The sequence below is a fragment of the Crassostrea angulata genome, chromosome 8, assembly GCF_025612915.1.
Source record: "Crassostrea angulata isolate pt1a10 chromosome 8, ASM2561291v2, whole genome shotgun sequence".
NCBI classification, from domain to species: domain Eukaryota; kingdom Metazoa; phylum Mollusca; class Bivalvia; order Ostreida; family Ostreidae; genus Magallana; species Magallana angulata.
In genome coordinates this window covers 5,063,558-5,086,027 of record NC_069118.1, presented here as the reverse complement: position 1 = coordinate 5,086,027, position 22,470 = coordinate 5,063,558, and the positions used below count along the sequence as shown (strand labels likewise).

Genomic DNA, 22,470 nt, shown 5'->3' with positions numbered 1-22,470 from the left:
GCACAATCTTTTTTTAAAGTGTCAAGGTTTTGTTCGCTTTTCCACGAGATACTCTGTGTCAAATTTGGTTGAATTAGACCAGGTGGTTTATGAAAAGAAATGTGAAAAGTTTACAGACGGACAGACGGATAACGGCCAAAATGTTATCCGATAACGATAGGATAGGACTAACGCACGTTAGAACATTATACACGTGCACACACGATACGATAGGATTGATACACGATACGATAGGATAGGTTTGTAAAAAATAACGTTGCGGGTACTGAAACCACCTATATTAAAGAAATGTTTACAATATTTCAATCAATTTTTCATCGGAAAAAAAGTGTGATTATATAAACAAAAATGGTATTCTTATCTTCAATCACCGCAAAAAACTCGTGTCTCCATACAGAAAGAAATACATCACGCATAGTGTTTTAGATACATGTTTGATATTTGGAAAACTTGAGGTTATTGTACATAGTAATATTTTAACTGTCATCTGTAGAAATAACGTTAGGCAAATTTAATTTTTTAAAGTCAATTCCAAATCTAATAGAACGGTTCAATTGACCGCTTCTTGGTTCTCTCAAATATACCTAACTAACTATCGATAAAGATGATGATTATGAGATTTGTGCACATGAGAAAACCGTATGCATTAAATTACAATCAGGGGGCTTTAAACCCTTTGGACCAATTCCTCTTGAAATCACATAGAATATCACATCTCAGGTTTGTTACTAGCTGTTCACTGAAATTTGACTATAAAAGGCGAGGCGAAAAAAATATATCTGCATCAACTTTTAAAGGATTAAAGTGTTTTGTGATAAATGCATTTTTAAATCAATGTGACAGTCGATTTGCAAAATTACTTGCACTTATTAGGTTTGCTGCAGACAATTTACAGTGTCGACAGCAGGCGAGACATAATACAAACCGAATCAATAAGCAACTGTTTAACGATTTTAAAGAGATATTTGCAAAATTTAAGTGCTTTGTAATAAACGATCATGCATTTCAGAATTCATGTTACACTTGGTTTATTTTTAATAAAAATGTAATGTGGTTTTTCTGATCTACACTCATTTAAATGAATAAATTATATGCAACCGTCATTTTTCCTAGCAAACAGCTACTATATATAATCATCCAATTAATTGTAGCTGATTGATTCATTAAAGTTTAATTTTTGGAATAGGAGCATTCAATTCTACGAATAACCATTTTGCATAAAGCTTCATATTTTAAATCAACAACTCTTGTCAGGTAATTGAAAAGAAGAAATTGTATTCGACTGTCATTTTTTAAACGGACAGCTACTAAGTATTATCACCTATTTGAGCCGGTTGTTGTATACTAGTTTTGATTGAAGAGGATGAAAATGATTCTGAATATACATAGACTTATCACAGTTCTATTTTGGTGTCTTCTAATCCTCCCCACATCTCTTGGAAAATCAGGTAAGATCTCAAACCTCATGATATTAACGTAAACATAATATCATATTCATGTTCGATTAATGTATTTATATCCATACTGAGAAAAAGTATTCAATATTTTTCTTCTGCCTTATAAATGGTATTAAATTTTATAAAGTTCATTGTACTCAATGATGGCAAATAAAAACCAAAAAAATCCCACTCATAATTTTAGTTCATTTTGTGTTAATAACGAATCCAGAAAAGTCTTGCAGGTATTCTTGGTTATAATGGCTACTTAGATCCCATGGCATAGAATTTATCAAAAGCCAATTGGCAATGATGCGCATTAAGTCAGATATTAATCTTTCAAAAAGGAGCAAAGCGACAATGTTTACCTAGACATTTTATTTTTTTCTAGCAAATATCGAAATCTAGACAAAAATGCATCTTATTTCTTTTATCTAGCTTTTGTTTGTTGAAATCGTATTAGAGATGATGTATGTGGGAGTTTTTTTATGAATTTCAAGTTAAATACAATTTAAAATTTAGATTATTTTTAAGTCGCATGTTCACGATTTATCTAACATTTTAATTAGTTGATGTTTACATTACTTTACTAGAGTATATCTTATGACATAAAATTTATACGACAGTTGTCAAGTTAAAAGCAACATAAAAAGCTTTAAATTCTTTGCTATGCACACGAGGCTCATACCATGGTTTTCTTTTCTTGTTCACAGTGATCGAATGTATTGTAAACAATTATGTTTCAAGCAGATGTGTTCGATTTGCTCGTTCAATATAAATTCTAAAAAAAAAATCAAAAAAAAATAATCGTGTTTTTCACATTCAATTTACTTTGAAAAATTGTAATAGTGTCCATTTGACACTCAGTATGTAGGCAAATTTTTGGCACTATCTTTGTTTACAAAACAAAACAATATAGTATCATATCCCGCTGATAACTTGACGACTGATTCTCAAACATTGTTGGATCATAAAATCGCTTTAATTAAACATTAAAGATATCAGCCTAAGTTTTGACAATGTCCCTTCAAAGTAATGTTTAAATCTTAATCCTTAATAGATTTCATGTTTTGCAAACATATTTTCTTTCGTACAGACAAGAGAAAAGTCATAATTTCTTTAAAGAAGCGGCATTCAATGCTTACAAATGTTGTTACGGGAAAAACTATCAATCAATTTTTGGGCAGAATTCTGATTATGTAATCGGTGATATGAATGAAATGACATTAAAAAGATGTATTTAAAGAAAGAAACCGATATTTGTGGCAGTACAAAAATTAGAACTAATGTAATTTGTGTTGTTTGAGCGATTGCATCTTAATAAAAAAAATGTGGCAAAGACCTTTTCAGCATTAGTGCATTTGTTTCTTTTAGTATAGTTGCAAATTCAACTGCTGATAATTATTTTTACACTTTGGACTTTCTTTTGTGTTCTTTAATAACGTGATAAGTGAACGACATAAACGTGATTATATGGCAATTGAAATTTTTACTCAAAAAGATTGACATAAAAATGTACCTGGATTCTTTAATGAGTTGAGCATTGTTGCCCACGTTAAATTACACGTTTCGTTTGCATAAAAACATAATTATACAAAATGATTTTTCATTTTTTTTCTAAAATTGATCACAAAAATAACGAACACAGTTTTTTTGGTGAACAAAATATACCTCTTTTCCAGACGAAATTTTTCTGAGGCGGACCACGACACGAATTGATCTTCTAGAGCCTTCTATGGCAATTTGGTCTGGATATTTCTCTCATCGTAGTAAGTGTGCTTCTAAGTGTACCCAGGAACCTGACTGTGTGTCGTTATTGTACAACATGGCTGACGAGTCATGTCACCTCTTCAATGTGATCTACGACAGTGATGATAGCGGTGAAGTAGACAATTACTGGGTGTTGGAGAACAGAGGATCTAGATGGGGTACGCTAAAGAAATTATGGTCAATATGATAAATGATATGCGTATGAATTTTTGAAATATAGGTACAGCTGAACATGTCTGATTACCTAGTTTATAATAAAACTAACACGTTTACCAAGATGCTGTATAATATTCAATCTTCGAGATCGAGAAATGTTGTTCTTAAATATAAAAAATACATTAATATTTTGGCTTTTATATATCAAATTGCATTTCAAACAAATAAGAAATTCCTGCAACAGTTATGGCATTTATAATTGTATCTTTATTAATTCTTTTATAAATAGCTCGGACTTTCTATTTATCTTCTCCTCCATATTGAGTAAAATCCTTAAAACGGATGATTCATATAACATTTTCTAATAGATTCTTTAAGGTATAGTTTCATTTTATCGATTGCAAAGTATCGATTGAAATCGGGTGTAGTCGAACGCTTTTTATTCAACGAAAAATACATGATTTATCAAAAACACTTCTTGTGTCAAAATTCCTTATACCTAATATGTTTTACGAAAACTAAAATAAACTATACAACATTAAGATCTCAAATGTCCCTGCTTAATGAAAGGACACAAGGATGAAACGCGTTTTAGATATACATTTGCTTTGACTTTGACCTATTAATTCGATATTTTCCAGCTGGCAAACGTTTAATTCAATCTCATTACATCTTACATACAGACAGTTTTGTTCAATATGAGCAATATTTTGCAAATGGAAAATATTATATGGTTTAAAACTGTTTATACAAAGATCTGACATCCACACTGCCTTAGTTGAAGGTTACTGCACACCATTAACCCTAAAGCTCTGTTTATATTGTGACCGAGTAAATAATAAAGACACGGTTCTGTGTTCAGAATGTTTTATATATACAAAATAGTGATTCTGTAAATAAATAGAAACACATATAAATATATATACAATTTATACACAGTAATTCGTAACGGTTTAAATAAACCTTTAAACTTTATTATAATCTTTGTTTACTTTATGTAAACACTAAGAAAAGTTGTGTTATGTATATTAATACAATAAATACCTTGTGCGAGGTGTTGGTGTACAAAATCGCCGGACCCACAGTGAAACAAAATCAAAAGTGACCGGGTTTTATAATAATAGAAATGATCTGATTCGATAATACTCGCCAATGGGAACAACGGCCAATAAAAAAAATAAAGAAAGTGATCACCAACTTAATCCACCTGCGCACAAGAACAAGCGTAACTTGATTAATAATTACATATTGTAAATTTTAAATATGCCCACAATATGAAATCTAAGCCATAAAGGGTTGAGAGGTAGTTATAAACACTCTTAAAAAAGGTTTTGTGTGATCCGATATGACCTTAACATTTGACCTACAAACCTTAACAATATTATTCAATGTCACTGAATACCATTTAAAGGGACCCTGCAAGTGAAGAATGTGTCAAATTGGACCAAACGGAAGGAAGATACGCTCCGGACAGGGATTTTTCAAATACCTCTGTTATGAACTTCACATTAAACCTTGAAACTTCATTCAAGTTGACTGCATAACCTATGCTCAAAACCTCTGTTCATGTAAAATATCAGCCAAATAAGGCTAAGTGAAGAGTATATATGCTGTGAAATTTTTTTTAAGGTGATCCGATATAACCTTGACCCTTGAACTACAGTTAGTTCAAGCATATCTTTTCTAACATACACCATAGCATAGCATAGCATTGGAAAGTCTTACTATATCATTGAAATATCATACTATAGCATTCAATCTTATATAATCTTATTCGTCATAGCATATCATAGCATATCATACAACATGATTTTAACTCGGTTTTAAATGTTTTTTATCTGAAAGAATAAATGTTCACATTGCAGATTAGTATTCCACTTTGGCTTCATATCATTTTACTTCGAAATATGTGGAGCTCTTCTGTGTATGGAGGCATTTTTGTTCAAGCTCATAGCATAGCATACCATATCATAAAGCCCTGTATTTCAATTTCTCATAGCATAGCATACAAATCTCATAGCATAGCATATTCATAGCATATCATTAAAATCGCATACTATAGGACAACATGACATTGTAAAAGATATGCATGAAATGACTGTACAAACTTCATTCCAGTTCACTGCATACCCTTTTACCATAGGATTTGGATGGACAGACCGCGGACAGACTGTGCAGGCGATTTCTCGAATTTAGCTCGTTTGATTTCCTTCAAGTTTTAAGGGATGAAGTCTCGTCTTATGAAGTTTGTCCCTATGCAATACTTTTTTTTTTTTACAAATCTTCTTCCGGTCGAAAGTCATCGTCGCTAAACGATTTTTAAAAGTGAATTTTGTCTGCGACGTTTCTCAAAAACAGGTCAGGATATTGGACTGAAACTTTCAGCGATGATAGACGTTGCCTTTTTCTGGTGCATCTCGGTAAAAAGACTGTCTGCCGTCACTTCCAATCGTCAACGGAAGGACATTAAAAAAAATAATTTTCAACTTTTTTGTTTTTAAATATTTTTCTTTCATATTTTTACAGTTGAAAGGGATTCTTTTACCGACTCAGCATATTATGTAATTTGTTTTAAAATCGAAAATTCTCGCGAAATTGAGCATCCAAATCTTGAAGCGAGAGTCCGATTAACTCAGTTTTTTCGTGGACATGTGACCAGTCAGGTTCAAGCCCGGAGTGCAGAAAAAAAATCACTCATTTTTTACTTAGATTTGCGGTTTTATCTTTGAAATGATAAGTTTTATCTCATTTATTCAAAAATCCGACAGAAAAACCACTCGTTCCTGCAACTAGAGCAATCTAGTTGTTTTTTTATTTGTTCGAACACTCTTCTGTGCATATGTACGAAAGCCGAGAAGGATCATTCGAGATACGGGATTCAAAATACGAGATTCGAATGATCCTTCTCGGCTTTCGTACATATGTGTAAGGAAATGCATTGAAATCTTAAAAAATATTTAAGACAATATCGATCGTTTTTACATGCATTTGCATTTTGACGTGACATACATAGTATGTCCCAGGTTACCGATACCATTACCGTTTGCTGATTTTTTTTATTATAATAAATATAAAACCTTCTCGGTAAAGAACAATTAAAATTGTTTCATTACTTTTATATTATAATGGCAAACATTTGAAATTCACACGTTCACTTTTTTTAGTGGAGAAATTCACATGGACGATTATGCGGATTTATAATATAACTTTTTGACATCGTTAAAAAATCTCAGGACAACTTGCACACTTTTTTCTTATCCTTTATATCATTTGCAATCCAAAATTCCATTCAACATTTCTTCACCTGTGTATTGAAATATGAAGCAATAAAGTAATCGGTTCTAAACGGGAAAACTGGACGTCTCTAGAAAATGATTGCAGGTTAGGCACGCAGTATTAATGACATTTGAAATGGTAGCAAATGGTAGTAGAAACAAAATTAAAAAGATGGCTAGTATTCATATGAATAACATGTCTAAATCTATTCGATCATTATCATTTTTTTTTCGTTCTAATAATTTACTTTGTAGCATGTGGTAGCTACTTAAGAAGAAATACCGCAGCATTACTTTGATCTCAGTTATAACTTAGAGAACTTCCTCTACATGAATCCACTCCAAACTTGAAGATCCATTGATGAACCATAGTGCTAACACAATCGAAAGAAAACGTGTCTCATTGGTTAATTCTCAATACACATTGCAAAGCTAATGTGTTGATTCTACAACAGCCTAACCCGTGAAATGCTTACAGCATTTTTATGATGTTTTATTATGAACGAAATTTAAATTATAAAACCAATATTTTCCTTGCAGCTCCGGAGTCGTGTCTCGCCCTTTCAACATGTTCTGGTATTGCAACAGATGGAGAATACTGGGTCTATCCTATTGTAACAAATCGAAGAAGGACGAAAATATACTGTCACAGCCTAGTGACTGAACCTTCACATTTTATAACTTTAAAATACCCCAACAGCTTTGTTGGCCATGGCAGCTCAAATTGGATAACCAGGGCCCAGTGTCGATCTGAATTCAAACCTCCTCTTAGACAGACGAATTTCACAAAAGTAAAAATACAGATCGAGGTGGGTGATTCAATTGATACAATGAATTCGATACACATTACACCAATCACCAGACTCAGGTTTGATGTGATGCTCTCACCTTCGCTCTTCGTCGTCCTATCACACCTCGCGGACTTTCTATTCTACTCTAAAATGTAAAAACCTAGTTTTCCTCGGGATCATTATTCAATAATACCGGTAGTTCCGCTCTACGTTCTACGTCATTCTACGCAAAATAGTTTTACCTACTATACATCATCCCCTCTTTTATTAAGTTAGGATACTCTTACAACCAGTACAATAATCACATTGATAAAAATCAAATGAAATGCATGTAAACGGCAAAAACTAAAATTCAAACTTTCTTTCCTGCATCATAGGGAATTAAAATGAAACGTTATCTACTTGTGAAATGCAGACTAAATTCATGGTTTATACGCAGCATTGTGCTTGTGGATAGCATAGTCTTTTTTCTAATGTTTTTTTCCCTTACTTTCTTCACTTACATGTTTGCCTGCTATCCCAGCATAGGCAAAGCGACCCCCCTCCCTATATTCGCGCATGCAGAAGCATTGCCTTTACTTTGCTGTTAAACAGCCTAACTTTAAAAAAAAAATATCCTTCAGTTGGCTTTCTAGAAGTTGATTAAATAACCAATTTTTTTCAATTTCCTTTCCCGTTATATCTAATGTTACCGTAGCATTTGATGATGTGTTTGCTCTGTGGTAGATTTCTTCGGCAATTAGACATGCAAAAGGAGTACAAAGTCATCCGCAAAGCCTAGGTCATTTCACTGTGTCCATGGTATCTATTTCCATCCCACTTGTTCCCCGTTAATATTTTATCCCAGGGAGTGGTCCATTAAAATCAATATACACCTTGTGAAACGAAAAGCCTGCATAGTCCAGAGATAAGAAACATTTGCCTATCTGATTGCTATTTTGGTGATGTTAAACGATTGGACATAAGCTTGATGGTTTCATTCATTATTATACAAGTAATATAGTTCTTTAATTTTGTTCATTGTTCGGTCCACACACTTGGTTAGTGAACCCTCTGTATGTGGAGTTTTGTTACAACTAATCAGATAAGATTGTTTAAGATCTATTGATTAAGAATCATCCACTATCCAAACAAGCTCTAATTGCTCTATGTCGACAATTTTTTGCCTTAATTTTCATCATTTATAGAATCAGAAGTAGATATATTGGTTTTTACTTATAATGAGTATGTTCAATTGTTTAATTGTATATCTGTATATCGTAATTGTATATCGAATGCTATAATTGAGTTTTATTGCAACAGCGGTTTCTCGCACTACTTTTTTTTGCATGCTGATCTTGGAAATTGAATCATCGGGCCCATTAATTATCATATTCTGTACTTCGTTACTTCCTGATTTACTCCAATTGCATGACATTGTCAAGCATTATGAAGACCTGCATTTCTCATATTAAACCTTCACACAAGGTTAAAATCTACTATACGGAAGTAATCTGGGAGGGATATCTCCTTGCACAGTTCCTTGATTTGTAGTCTTATTAGAGTTTGCGCACTTCCATGTTTTCTTCTTGAACGATGTTGAATGGATGCTATATTGGCTAAAGATCTAGCTTTTGACCTAGTGGATCTCTTAAGTTCATCATTCACTGTAAGCTGTTTTGATCTGTGTGCAATAGCAATTCTTAACTCCAGAGGTAATATCTAAACTGTTGTGTGAATCGCATAAAAGCTAGCAACACTGTCCTTGGGATACAGTGCCTTTCATTCTTTTTTTCCTGACCATATTATATCTGTAAGAGTTCTGCCCTTATTGCATCGTATGAAGCAATTATGTCCTAAATTATTTAAAGTATCAGGAATCTCTTTTTCGCTCACCTGAGCTGAAAGACGACTACAAATCTTCTTTTCAGAGAGCAATCAACCAGGAAAGCTGAAACTTGTGTGGAAGCATCCTCATGTACTGTAGATTTAAAGTTGTGAAAATCATGACCCTAGAGGGTAGGGTGGGGCCACGATGGGGGGTTGACTTTTTATTCTTCTCAGAAACCAATATGCTAGGAAAGCTGAAACTTGTATGGAAGCATCCTCAGGTAGTGAAAATTCAAAGTTATGAAAATCATGACCCTTGGGGGTTCGGTGGGGCCACAATGGGGGTCAACTTTTTACATAGGAATATACAGAGTTAATCTTTAAAAAAAATCTTTTCAAGGACCATTTGGGCAGGAAAGCTGAAACTTGTTTGGAAGCATCATCAGGTAGTGAGATTTCAAGTTTATTCAAATCATGATTCCTTGGGGTAGGATGGGGTCACAAGGGGGGGGGGGGGGCAAATTTTCACATAGGAATATATAGAAAAATATCTTTAAATCTTTTTCTAAACAAACATTTGCCTTGAAAAGCTGTTACTTTAGTGAAAGCAACTTCAGATAGTTTACTTTCAAATTTGTTCAAATCCCAATCTTTAGGAGTAGGGTGGGACCACATTGTGGATCCAGTTGTACAAAGGAAAACATTTTAATTATTCACAAAAACTGAAATGTTATTATATATGCTTTTACTTATATGCAAGCATTTTTATATATTGCTGATTCTTTAAAATTGTTTAAACTTTGACCCCTGGACGATAATTGGGCCTCACAGGAGATTTAGTGTTTGATGTAGGTTTATATCCTCTATATAAACAACTGTGAATGGTCTTTTTGAGAACTGCAATGCTGAATGTGATATGACTATAAAGTCATTCTGTTAGAAAAGGGACTTGATTATAAGTATAAGAATATTCAGGGGGAAACATATTTGTTTGTATAAGATCTACATGTATTATACCACATTGTCCAGATATTTTGTATGATGACTCCATGACGCTAATTTTAACATGCCTACTGTTGCTCAGTTGAGCGATGTGGCCCATGGGTCTCTTGTTTAAATATTATATTCATGAGTTGATCAAATACTATTGGAATGATCAAATCCAAGAAAGCCCGAATGCTTTTCTGATAGATTTGATAACCCCAGACCATATTTAATCACCTAAGAATATGCAATAAATTGATTTCTTAAAACTTATAATTTATATATAATGTCAATTAATATACGATTTAATATAAATATAATCGTTGATGACCTGTTTTGGTACACCTTAACAGTTGTGCGTATAAAAAGATGAACTTTTGCGGTTTTCATAACTCTGGGTAGGATTTACGCCTTTCTAGCCGACCCTCTCCCGATTAAGTTTTGCCTTGAATCTGAACATACTAGTACACTGTATATCTCAAATTATCTAAGGAATAATACCATCATATCATTACATCAAAGTGGAGAAACTTCAGTGGGACTGCATTTGGTGATCTCCTTTTTTGAGTAGACCAACACAGAATGTATTGACCCTGATCTCTATGTTCTAGCAATAACACTGCGAAATAGTTTGACTTTTCTTGCCCGATGAGCTACCCCACTTTCAGTTAACAACATTGCATGTTCAGGTTTCTGTAAAAAAAAAATCCCAATCTTACTTTCACTTTTCTGTTTTCTAGCTGATTGGATTTAAAATTCTGGCGTAGATTTACTGATTTATGGATCAAAAGTTGACAAAACTCCCCTGCCAAGGGAACAATATATTTTCTAAAGTAGTTTATTCGGATGATAAATTTAATTTTATACTATTGCCAGTTGTTGCTCTCAAAGTTATGCTATTAATAAATTATGGTCCAACACAAATGCTTTTTAATTTCAATTTATTCGTCTTCTTCCAATATATAATTGAAAAATAATATAAACAGCGACCCAAAAACAAAGATCACAGCAATTTAACCTATGTTGCTACATGTACATGGTTCAACTTTTCTGAGAACGCATTTCGATTAGCACCATTAAAGCCTGGAAAACTAGTTCAATCTCCTCAACGATGAATAAAACTACGTCAAGATATAATTAAAATGTCCATTTTTTATTATTATTATTATTATCTTTTTTTGCTTTTGAATATTTCACAGTGTTTAAATATTCTTAAAAAAAATATCTAATTGCTGTTTACAGAGCATGGTGGTAAATGGAACTGATTATACGTTCACATCGCTGACGGGATCAAAACAAATGCAGTATGGATATGCTAGTGACTGTAATGGGGAACACTTCAGGAACCCTTGTCCTCACTTTGGGACAGCCACCATTGATACCAGAGGGACTGGACTGATCGTTGATCCTACAGTATGATTGAATGTTGAATACTTTTTGTGTCTTAGCTACATCAATGTACTTCTATTAATGTATATTTAACAATGATCGATACAACTTAACCTTTTCCGATCCTCTGCAATGTTCGATAACGCAGAATTCTTTAATCGTATAATATATCTACCTTTTACTTGGGTTGTCAAAAAAGTTCGTGGAAGCATGTTATTTCATTCAAAATATCAAAACTATTATCAGAAAAGTATTATCATATTTTGATATAGAGTATAATAATGTATATATATATATATATATATATATATATATATATATATATATATATATATATATATATATATATATATATATATATATATATATATATATAAATCAGACGGAAAATAGCGGGTTCAATTATGAAAATCCAGCACTTGTTTAAAGTAAATATAAAATGTATCATAAATACATTTCTCTCTGTAAAAGAAAACGATGTATTAAAAACGAATTATATATTAATTATACATACAAGTTAAATATATATTTACGCAGATACATATTCTGCGTACAATTTGGTAACATTGTTTTCTTTCCGCACACCCTAGCCGATTGCCGAGAACATTTCAGCCGGAAATCAAATATCACACGGAAAATAACGGGTTCAATTAAAATACTCTGGTTTAAATTAAATATAAATTATATTATAACTATCTTTGTTGATGTAAAATATGATATATAAAAAAACAAATAATATTGCATAAAAGTTAATGTTTACGCAGGTATCCACTCCGCGTACGATATAATATATTCGATATACAGGTAAAATGTTACTTGTTCCTAAGAACTTCGATAGTTTACATTAATGTTCCATTTTAAATGCTTACAGATATGGTTAACATGTAATATTGGTTAATTTGCATCAAACAAATTAAGAAATTAGTATCATGCTAGAATACGGGATAGGATTTTACAATTCTTATTTGATAAATGTTCGTATATGGCGCACTGAACGACTTGCAACTTTGAAATAAATTAACTTGCTTATGAAAAGTCACGAAACAATTTACACAATAGCATAAACGGAAAAACTGATAAAATTTAACGATAAACCTGATAGGATTAACGCACGATAGGATAGGATTAACGCACTGTAGAACAGTATACACGCACGATAGGATAGGATTAACGCACGATAGAACAGTATACACGCACGATACGATAGGATTGATACACGATACGATAGGATAGGATTGTAAAAAATAACGTTGCGGGTACTGTACCATAAAAACATTAAAACAATAAACTATCGCAGAATGCAATTTAATTTTCGTTAAAAGTCATAAAAATGTAAATTAAAAATGTTCCGATAAACCATTTGGTTTAACCTGTAGCAGTTTAACAGCACTTAAATAAAATTATAATTGTTTAAGAAGTGTTTGAGTTAGTTAGATGTTCTGGATTGCATAATGAGATAATGTACAAATGTATTTTTATAAATTTTGTTTTCTTAGTTATTGTCGCATTGTTTTAATGGAGTGAGGTTTTTTTCCCAAAGTCATGGTAGGAGCCTGACTTGTTAATTGATTTTTTATTTCAGGTCGAATTTGGCGCGTTTCCTTATCCTAAATCCTTTGAAGGAGCTACAAAGGATTTTAATCGTTCTGCTCTCGGAGATCAGATATCATTCACCTGTGCTGGATGGTGCGGTTCTTGCGGACCGATCTCTGGACCAATCAGATTTCAGCATTCCACGGACTTCAGTAAGTGTAAGACATCTTCACTATACCGTATAATTAAAGATGAACAACTAACAAAATATAACTAAATTATGTATTCTACTTTTTTCAGTTTCAGCTGCAGATGCTCAAGCCATTATTTGTCACAAGTAAATCATGGCCTTCCAGTATGACGATACAAGTATATTTACAATTTAATATACAAGCCCATATACACACAGTTCATACCTGGAAAAACTTCTTGCTTAAATGCTCAATAATGAACACGATAAAATTTCAAAACGCTGATGAGGTTTCCATTTTTATTGCTGCTGTTTGATAAATCCATTAGGATTAATACATGTATAAAGCAGAGTATTTATATCCAGAGTTCTTTTTCTACAATGCAACCTTGTTTAAAAATTGTTTTATAGTTGTTTTGACTGCAAGTTAATGGTATGCCACTTTCATAAAGTGTTGCTTTAACAGGTACAAAAATACTTAGTAATACTTGTGAAAGGGGTTTCAAAACAATTAATCCATAAACAATACTTGTTTAAGTTATAATGTTAAATTGATTTAAGGATTAACAGTTGATTATACCAGTTAATATAAACACATTTCCTACATGTAAAAACATCTTGCTTCAATCATAGATGATCACGTTTGAATCAAAACGGCACTGAAGTTTTTAAATTGCTATCGTTTTTGAAACGATGAACATTTAAACATGTATCTAGTAACGTTTATATATCCATAGGATTTGTTTTGAGTAGCTTGACGTCTTTTCAATACTTTATTACTACAAATCAAACTTGTTTGCATGTCGCCTGAATAGTTCTATTGACTGCAAGTTAATGGTATGCCACTTGGGGAAATTGTGCTTTTACGAGGAGAAAACTAGTTGCTAATATTTGTGGATGACAATTCAAAAACATTTGATCAGTAAACAATACTAGTTCAAGTTATAGTATAAAGTAGAAATATAAACATTTTAACTCTCTGCTCAAGATATCATGAGTATGCAAAATGAAAAAGACCCGGTTTTCGAATGAAAGTGAGAACATGTAGTCAATGGGTAAAACACTAAATAAATACATTTATTCCATATTATTATGTTTTTTAAATTTTACATATGTTCTTATGCTTTATATAAAAATAGTCCACTACTGTATTTTTAATAGACATTAATGCAAACATATCGGTTCATAGCTCTGGCCCCAGTATTTGTTCAGTAACAAGGGCCCCCTTTAATGAAAGCACGACAATTGTTCTCTCTCCTGTTTAATTTTTGTGGTTTGAAGTCAGACTGGCTTTTCGGCAAAATGTGTTTGTATTGAAAAACTCTATATAAAAGAGTAAAAGAAGGGATCGTGACAATTTTGGTAAGCGTGTACATCAAACAATGTCAATTCTTTTTTCAATGATAACCTAATTTTGAAACTTGCATTTAAAATTGCAAATCCCTTTTTTCGACATGTGCTACATGTAAGCATTCTGATTTTAGAATTTTCCAATAAATGTATATTGATTGCAAGTATAGGAACTGCATGTGTGTTTTACTTAAATGCACTACTTTGTTTTCCTATCGATTTTAAAAATAGTTATAGGGACATACCCTGGGTTTGTTTTGTAATACTATTGGTGAAGGTAATTCTAGTGGTTTTTCTGGCCGAGACTTCAAATGACGTGATTAATCTCTGGTTATAGTTTTGGCACACATCAGTAATATTGTTCGGACGATCATTCATGAGGCATGTATTTGATTTAACGTGTTGGGTGCCTTCAATACAAACACAGCTCTTTTTTATTTTTGTGGAAAGTAGAGACAAACCATAAATATATTTCCATAACGCTTTTATGCACGTTGCTTACCAATTGTAAATGAAATCTTTGTTGTGTCCTTGCTTATGAATGCATGCATATGTTTGTTGTAAAGAATGCTGTTTATTGTGCATAAATTTATTATAGTTGCTATATGATGTCATAATAAAATGTTTTTAACAAAGTTTTATTTTCTTGTATTTTCAACCGGTTTAGTCCAAAGCAAAACTAGTTAAACATTTAAAAAATAACTGATGTTAACTTTATAATAAATTTCAATGTAACATTGTATTATTTAGACTCGCTAATGAATCACCGAAAGCGTAGAAAAATATTTTATGAAGCGAATAATCATTATTGTCTGCTTTTTAATCCACATATGAGTGCCCTTATCAAGTTCTGCAGTAAAAAAAAATCCACAATTTTCCCAACCAACTGCACGGCTAACAAATCAAAAACCCACCAATTAGTTAGAGAAGACTAAAAATGTGTCCATCCAACCATCTCATGTTTTAAAGAGATACAGTATAGTACGCATATTCGTGTCCATTTAACCTTTAAGTGTCATCGGTAGATTCATAAACATGTATTGGTCGTATTTACTTGTTCCAAATCAAAGACAATTGGTTTATATAGCCATTGAAAAAAGATGTCGTGTTTTACAAAACAAAAGTTACTCTTTATTGTTTTTTAAGGATTGTGTTAGTTAAAATAATCCAAATTTGGAATAGTGCAATACAAAACTTATTCAAGTCGTTTTAAGTTTGACTGAATATCTTAGAAGGATTTTTAATGCAATCAATACTGACACTTGATACATGAATTCCAAAATTATATACACGAACCATTTTAAAACGAATGTCTTTTGAAAAAAATATGCATTTTTTTAAACATCACCAGTTTGGTATACCTATATTATTTGCAATGCAGTATTCCCGTGTACTTTATATTCATTATAGCGATATACCTGTCTCGGTCAGTCACTTAGCGCTATATTGCTCTCTAAATTAAAACTCGTATTTTACCTATTATTTGAATGCATTCACTCAATTTGATAGAATAAATAAAAAAAAAAAAAGAACCCACAAACAACTAAAAGCACCATAACAGGTTTTTTTTTTTAAATCGCGTCAAATAATCAAACATATTTCACTCAATGTTTGACATTATTTTATATCGTAATTTTGAAATTTTTCCAATTTTTAGGGCGAACATTTAGAAATTTGCTTCAGCGATACGTGTCTAGCTATCACTTCCAGTTTGTTTGATTTGCTTTACCAAAGGAAACAATACAATGTTTTTTTTTTCGCTAAGACCTATATAAAACACACGTACATGTTTAAATTTGCATTAACCTGACTAATAACCCTGCTTTGATCACTGGTATTAGATATGCGTTAAACATCTACGGAAATGACTTGGCAACATCGATATATAGCAACCCAGGATTTCTGGCATATAACTTGAAACATCGTGACTATAAAAATCAAAAATAGTTATAACTAGACTCTTGTTGCAAAAGCAACAAAAAGGTCTTCCGTTTTGATATACATGTATCAATTTAGCTGTAAGACATTGCTTCTCTAACAGAGAAAAAAGTGGATATGATAATTATTGTGAATGATATATACGGACGTTACTTACATGTAAAACAACGAGAATGAAACAGAAATCAATTTCTGAAATACTTTCTGTGACGACCGGAAGTAACGCCGAACTAAACAAAAATGTTAACCATTTGTATAATCATAAGTTAATCTTTCCTCAAAGTTTGGTTGTTCACGTCTCTGCCAAATCTAAGATCTCTTCGAAACAATATTTTTTGTCTCGGGACCGGAAACGGACAAACAGAAGTGATTAATAAAAACAAAAGCTGGTATTTATCATACATTTGCTCAGCGTACATCACTGTTTGTCAGGCTAGATGAAACACCCAAGAAAGTCAGTTAAACTTGTTAAAAACATGATTTGTTTGAGCCCTTCCGGTAAGAACCGGAAGTGACAGTTGACAAAATTAAACCCGTTAAACACTTCCCCAATCAAATTTCTATCAATCATGAAAGTTTCGTGTCTATTTCGCTTACAGTGACAAAAATCTCGCGGACATCAAATTTGTAAAAAGGAAAGCTACATAGAGACATTTGAGATATCTCACCGGAAGTAAACTTTATTTGCTAATTTATATAGATGACATATGTAAGATTGTATACTGATATTTTCATTTTATGTAAAATGAATGAAATATGAAAAAACCAAATTTTTTAAGTGATTCCGGTGACGACCGGAAATTACGCCGATCAAAAAAATAGTGTATACACATGTACATACATAGGTCTATCATCCCACAAAGTTTGATTGTTCAAGTTGTCACCGTTTTTGAGATCTCTAGGAAACAAGATTTTTTGTCTCGGGACAGGAAACGGACAAACGGAAGTGTTCAATAAAAATGAAAGTAGTATTTCTTAACCATTACACAACAGGACTTTATTGGCTATCAACATATCTTATATTGTCAAACAAAAACAGTTAAACTCTTAACCAACTTGAATTGTTTGAACTCTTCCGGTGTGGACCGGAAGTGACGGTCGACAAAATGAGAGCGGTTAAACACATCTTCTATCAAATGTCTATCAGCCATGTAAGTTTTGTGTCTTAGTCACTTACAGTTTCTGAGATCTCGCTGTAATAATATTTGTTTTTAAAAAAGTAGCTGAGATATTTGAGATATCTCACCGGAAGTAATTTTTGTTTGTTTATTAATCATCGGATAGATGACATATGAAAGCGCTTATAGTTATATTTCAATTTTGTGTTAAAGAAATAAAATGCGTAAAAATGTAATTTTTGAAGCCCTTCCGGTGACGAACGGAAGTTACGACGAACAAAACAAAAAAGTTTAAACACATCTACAACTATAGGTCTATCATCCCTCAAAGTTTGGAGGTTCAAGTCTTTATGGTTTCTGAGATCTTATTGTCCATAGCTTTTTTCTCGCGGGACAGGAAACGGACGACAGGAAGTGAATTTTGAAAAAATGAAAAAACTGCGTAGAGATTTTATCGTTTTTTATCAGTCCTAAAAGTTTCAAGAAAATCAATCCAGCCATCTCTGAGAAATCTGGTTAAACTTTTTACAAACTTGATTTGTTTGAACTCGTCCTGTGTGGACCGGAAGTGACGGTCGACAAAATAAAAACGGTTAAACACATCTTCTATCAAATGTCTATCAACCCTGTAAGTTTCGTGTCTTGATCACTTACAGTTTCTGAGATCTCGGGGTTCAAACATTTGTTTTAAAAAAGGCTACATGAGATATTTGAGATATCTCACCGGAAGTAGAATTTTTATGTTTAGTTAACATCGGAAAGATGCAATATGTAAGCATTTATACTTATTTTTCAATTCTCCGAGAAATATATTTAATGCGTGAAAGCAAAATTTTTGAAGAGCTTCCGGTGACAACCGGAAGTTACGACGAACAAAACAAAATAGTTTAAACACATCTACAACTATAGGTCTATCATCCCTCAAAGTTTGGATGTTTAAGTCTTTATCGTTTCTGAGATCTCATTGTCCATAGCTTTTTGTCGCGGGACAGGAAACGGACGACAGGAAGTGAATTTTGATAAAATGAAAAAAACGCCTAGAGATATTATAATTTTCTGTAAATCCTGAAAATTTCAAGAAAATCCATCCAGCCAACTCTGAGAAATCTTGTGGACAAAAAAAGGAAAAAAAAAAAATAATAACTAGACTCTTGTTGCAAAAGCAACAAAAAGGTCTTCCGTTTTGATATACATGTATCAATTTAACTGTAAGACATTGCTTCTCTCAGTATTTCATAACTATTAGACAACAGGACTTTATTGACTATCAATTTGTCTTACTATGTCAAACAAAAACAGTAGATCTCTTAAACAAGATTGATTGTTTGAACTCTCCCGGTGTGGACCGGAAGTAACGGTTGACAAAATAAAAACGGTTAAACACATCTTCTATCAAATGTCTATCATCCGTGTAAGTTTTGTGTCTTGGTCACTTACAGTTTATGAGATCTCGCTGTCATAATATTTGTTTTAAAAAGACTACCTGAGATATTTGAGATATCTCACCGGAAGTAATTTTTTTTTGTTTATTAATCATCGGATAGATGACATATGAAAGCGTTTATACCTTTATATCAATTCTGTGTTAAACAAATAAAATGCGTAAAAACATAATTTTTGAAGTGCTTCCGGTGACGACCGGAAGTTACGACGAACAAAACAAAATAGTTTAAACACATCTACAACTATAGGTCTATCATCCCTCAAAGTTTGGAGGTTCAAGTCTTTATCGTTTCTGAGATCTCATTGTCCATAGCTTTTTGTCGCGGGATAGGAAACGGACGAATGGAAGTGAATTTTGAAAAAATGAAAAAAACCACCTGGAGATATTATCGTTCTCTATCAGTCCTAAAAATTTCAAGAAAATTCATCCAGCCATCTCTGAGAAATCTGGTTAAACTTTTAAAAAACTTGATTTGTTTGAACTCTTCCTGTGTGGACCGGAAGTGACGGTCGACCAAATAAAAACGGTTAAACACATCTTCTATCAAATGTCTATCATCCCTGTAAGTTTCGTGTCTTGATCACTTACAGTTTCTGAGATCTCGGGGTTCAAACATTTGTTTTAAAAAGACTACCTGAGATATTTGAGATATCTCACCGGAAGTAGAATTTTTATGTTTAGTTAACATCGGAAAGATGCAATATGTAAGCATTTATACTTATATTTCAATTCTCCGAGAAATATATTAAATGCGTAAAAGCAAAATTTTTGAAGAGCTTCCGGTGACGACCGGAAGTTACGACGAACAAAACAAAATAGTTTAAACACATCTACAACTATAGGTCTATCATCCCTCAAAGTTTGGAGGTTCAAGTCTTTATCGTTTCTGAGATCTCATTGTCCATAGCTTTTTTGTCGCGGGACAGGAAACGGACGACAGGAAGTGAATTTTGACAAAATGAAAAAAACGCCTGGAGATATTATAATTTACTGTCAGTCCTGAAAATTTCAAGAAAATCCATCCAGCCATCTCTGAGAAATCTTGTGGACAAAAAAAGGAAAAAAAAAAAATAATAATAATAATAACTAGACACTTGTTGCAAAAGCAACAAAAAGGTCTTCCGTTTTGATATACATGTATCAATTTAACTGTAAGACATTGCTTCTCTCACATAGAAAAAAAGTGGATATGATAATTATTGTGAATGATATATCCAGACGATATCTAACGAGAATAAGAAAGAAATCAATTTTTGAAGTACTTTTTGTGACGACCGGAAGTAACGCCAAACTAAACAAAAACGTTAACCATTTCTACAATCATAAGTCAATCTTTCCTCAAGGTTTGGTTGTTCACGTCTCTGCCAAATCTTAGATCTATTTGAAACAATATTTTTTGTCTCGGGACCGGAAACGGACGAACGGAAGTAATTAATAAAAACAAAAGCTGGTATTTCTCGTACATTTGCCTAGCGTACATCACTGTTTATAAGGCTAGATGAAACACCCAAGAAAGTCAGTTAAACTTGTTAAAAACATGATTTGTCTGAACCCTTCCGGTAAGAACCAGAAATGACAGTTGACAAAATTGAGCCCGTTAAACACATCCCCAATCAAATTTCTATCAATCATGAAAGATTCATGTTTTAATCACTTACAATGACAAAAATCTCGCAGACATCAAATTTGTAAAAAGGAAAGCTACATAGAGATATTTGAGATATCTCACCGGAAGTAAAATTTATTTGCTAATTTAACATTATATAAATGACATATGTAAGATTGTATACTGATATATTCATTTTATGTAAAATGAATAATATTGGAAAAAAAACCAAATTTTTGAAGTGCTTCCGGTGACGACCGGAAGTTACGCCGAACAATACAAAATAGTGTAAACACATGTACATACATAGGTCTATCATTCGACAAAGTTTGATTGTTCAAGTCGTCACTATTTTTGAGATCTCTCGGGATCAAGTTTTTTTGTATCGGGACAGGAAACGGACAAACAGAAGTGATCGATGAAAATGAAAGTAAGTATTTCTTAACCATTACACAACAGGACTTTATTGGCTATCCACATATCTTACATTGTCAAACAAAAACAGTTAAACTCTTAACCAACTTGAATTATTTGAACTCTTCCGGTGTGGACAGGAACTGACGGTTGACAAAATGAGAGCGGTTAAACACATCTTCTATCAAATGTCTATCATCCGTGTAAGTTTCGTGTCTTGGTCACTTACAGTTTCTGAGATCTCGCTGTAATAATATTTGTTTTAAAAAGACTACCTGAGATATTTGAGATATCTCACCGGAAGTAATTTTTTTTTGTTTATTAATCATCGGATAGATGATATATGAAAGCGTTTATACTTATATTTCAATTCTGTGTTAAACAAATAAAATGCGTAAAAACAAAATTTTTGAAGAGCTTCCGGTGACGACCGGAAGTTACAACGAACAAAACAAAATAGTTTAAACACATCTACAACTATAGGTCTATCATCCCTCAAAGTTTGGAGGTTCAAGTCTTTATCGTTTCTGAGATCTCATTGTCCATACCTTTTTGTCGCGGGACAGGAAACGGACGACAGGAAGTGAATTTTGAAAAAATGAAAAAAAACGCCTGGAGATATTATCGTTCTTTATCAGTCCTGAAAATTTCAAGAAAATCCATCCATGCATCTCTGAGAAATCAGGTTAAACTTTTAAAAAACTTGATTTGTTTGAACTCTTCCTGTGTGGACCGGAAGTGACGGTCGACAAAATAAAAACGGTTAAACACATCTTCTATCAAATGTCTATCATCCCTGTAAGTTTCGTGTCTTGATCACTTACAGTTTCTGAGATCTCGAGGTTCAAACATTTATTTAAAAAAAGGCTTCATGAGATATTTGAGATATCTCACCGGAAGTAGATTTTTTATGTTTATTAATCATCGGAAAGCTGACATATGTAAGCATTTATTCTTATATTTCAATTCTCCGAGAAATATATTAAATGCGTAAAAGCATAATTTTTGAAGAGCTTCCGGTGACGACCGGAAGTTACGACGAACAAAACAAAATAGTTTAAACACATCTACAACTATAGGTCTATCATCCCTCAAAGTTTGGATGTTCAAGTCTTTATCGTTTCTGAGATCTCATTGTCCATAGCTTTTTGTCGCGGGACAGGAAACGGACGACAGGAAGGGAATTTTGAAAAAATGAAAAAAACGCCTGGAGATATTATCATTTTCTATCAGTCCTGAAAATTTCAAGAAAATCCATCCAGCCATC

General features: G+C 32.6%; 1 protein-coding gene across 1 annotated transcript; it reads left to right on the top strand.

The window, feature by feature from the left end:
• Window positions 1-1,363: 1,363 nt before the first annotated feature.
• LOC128157786 (A disintegrin and metalloproteinase with thrombospondin motifs 9-like) lies at window positions 1,364-13,610 on the top strand. The gene is made up of 6 exons (XM_052820404.1): window positions 1,364-1,448; window positions 3,119-3,364; window positions 7,178-7,446; window positions 11,464-11,634; window positions 13,193-13,355; window positions 13,444-13,610. The coding sequence occupies exons 1-6, from the start codon at window positions 1,364-1,366 to the stop codon at window positions 13,482-13,484; spliced, it is 975 nt and encodes a 324-aa protein (XP_052676364.1). The 3' UTR covers window positions 13,485-13,610.
• Window positions 13,611-22,470: the final 8,860 nt, after the last annotated feature.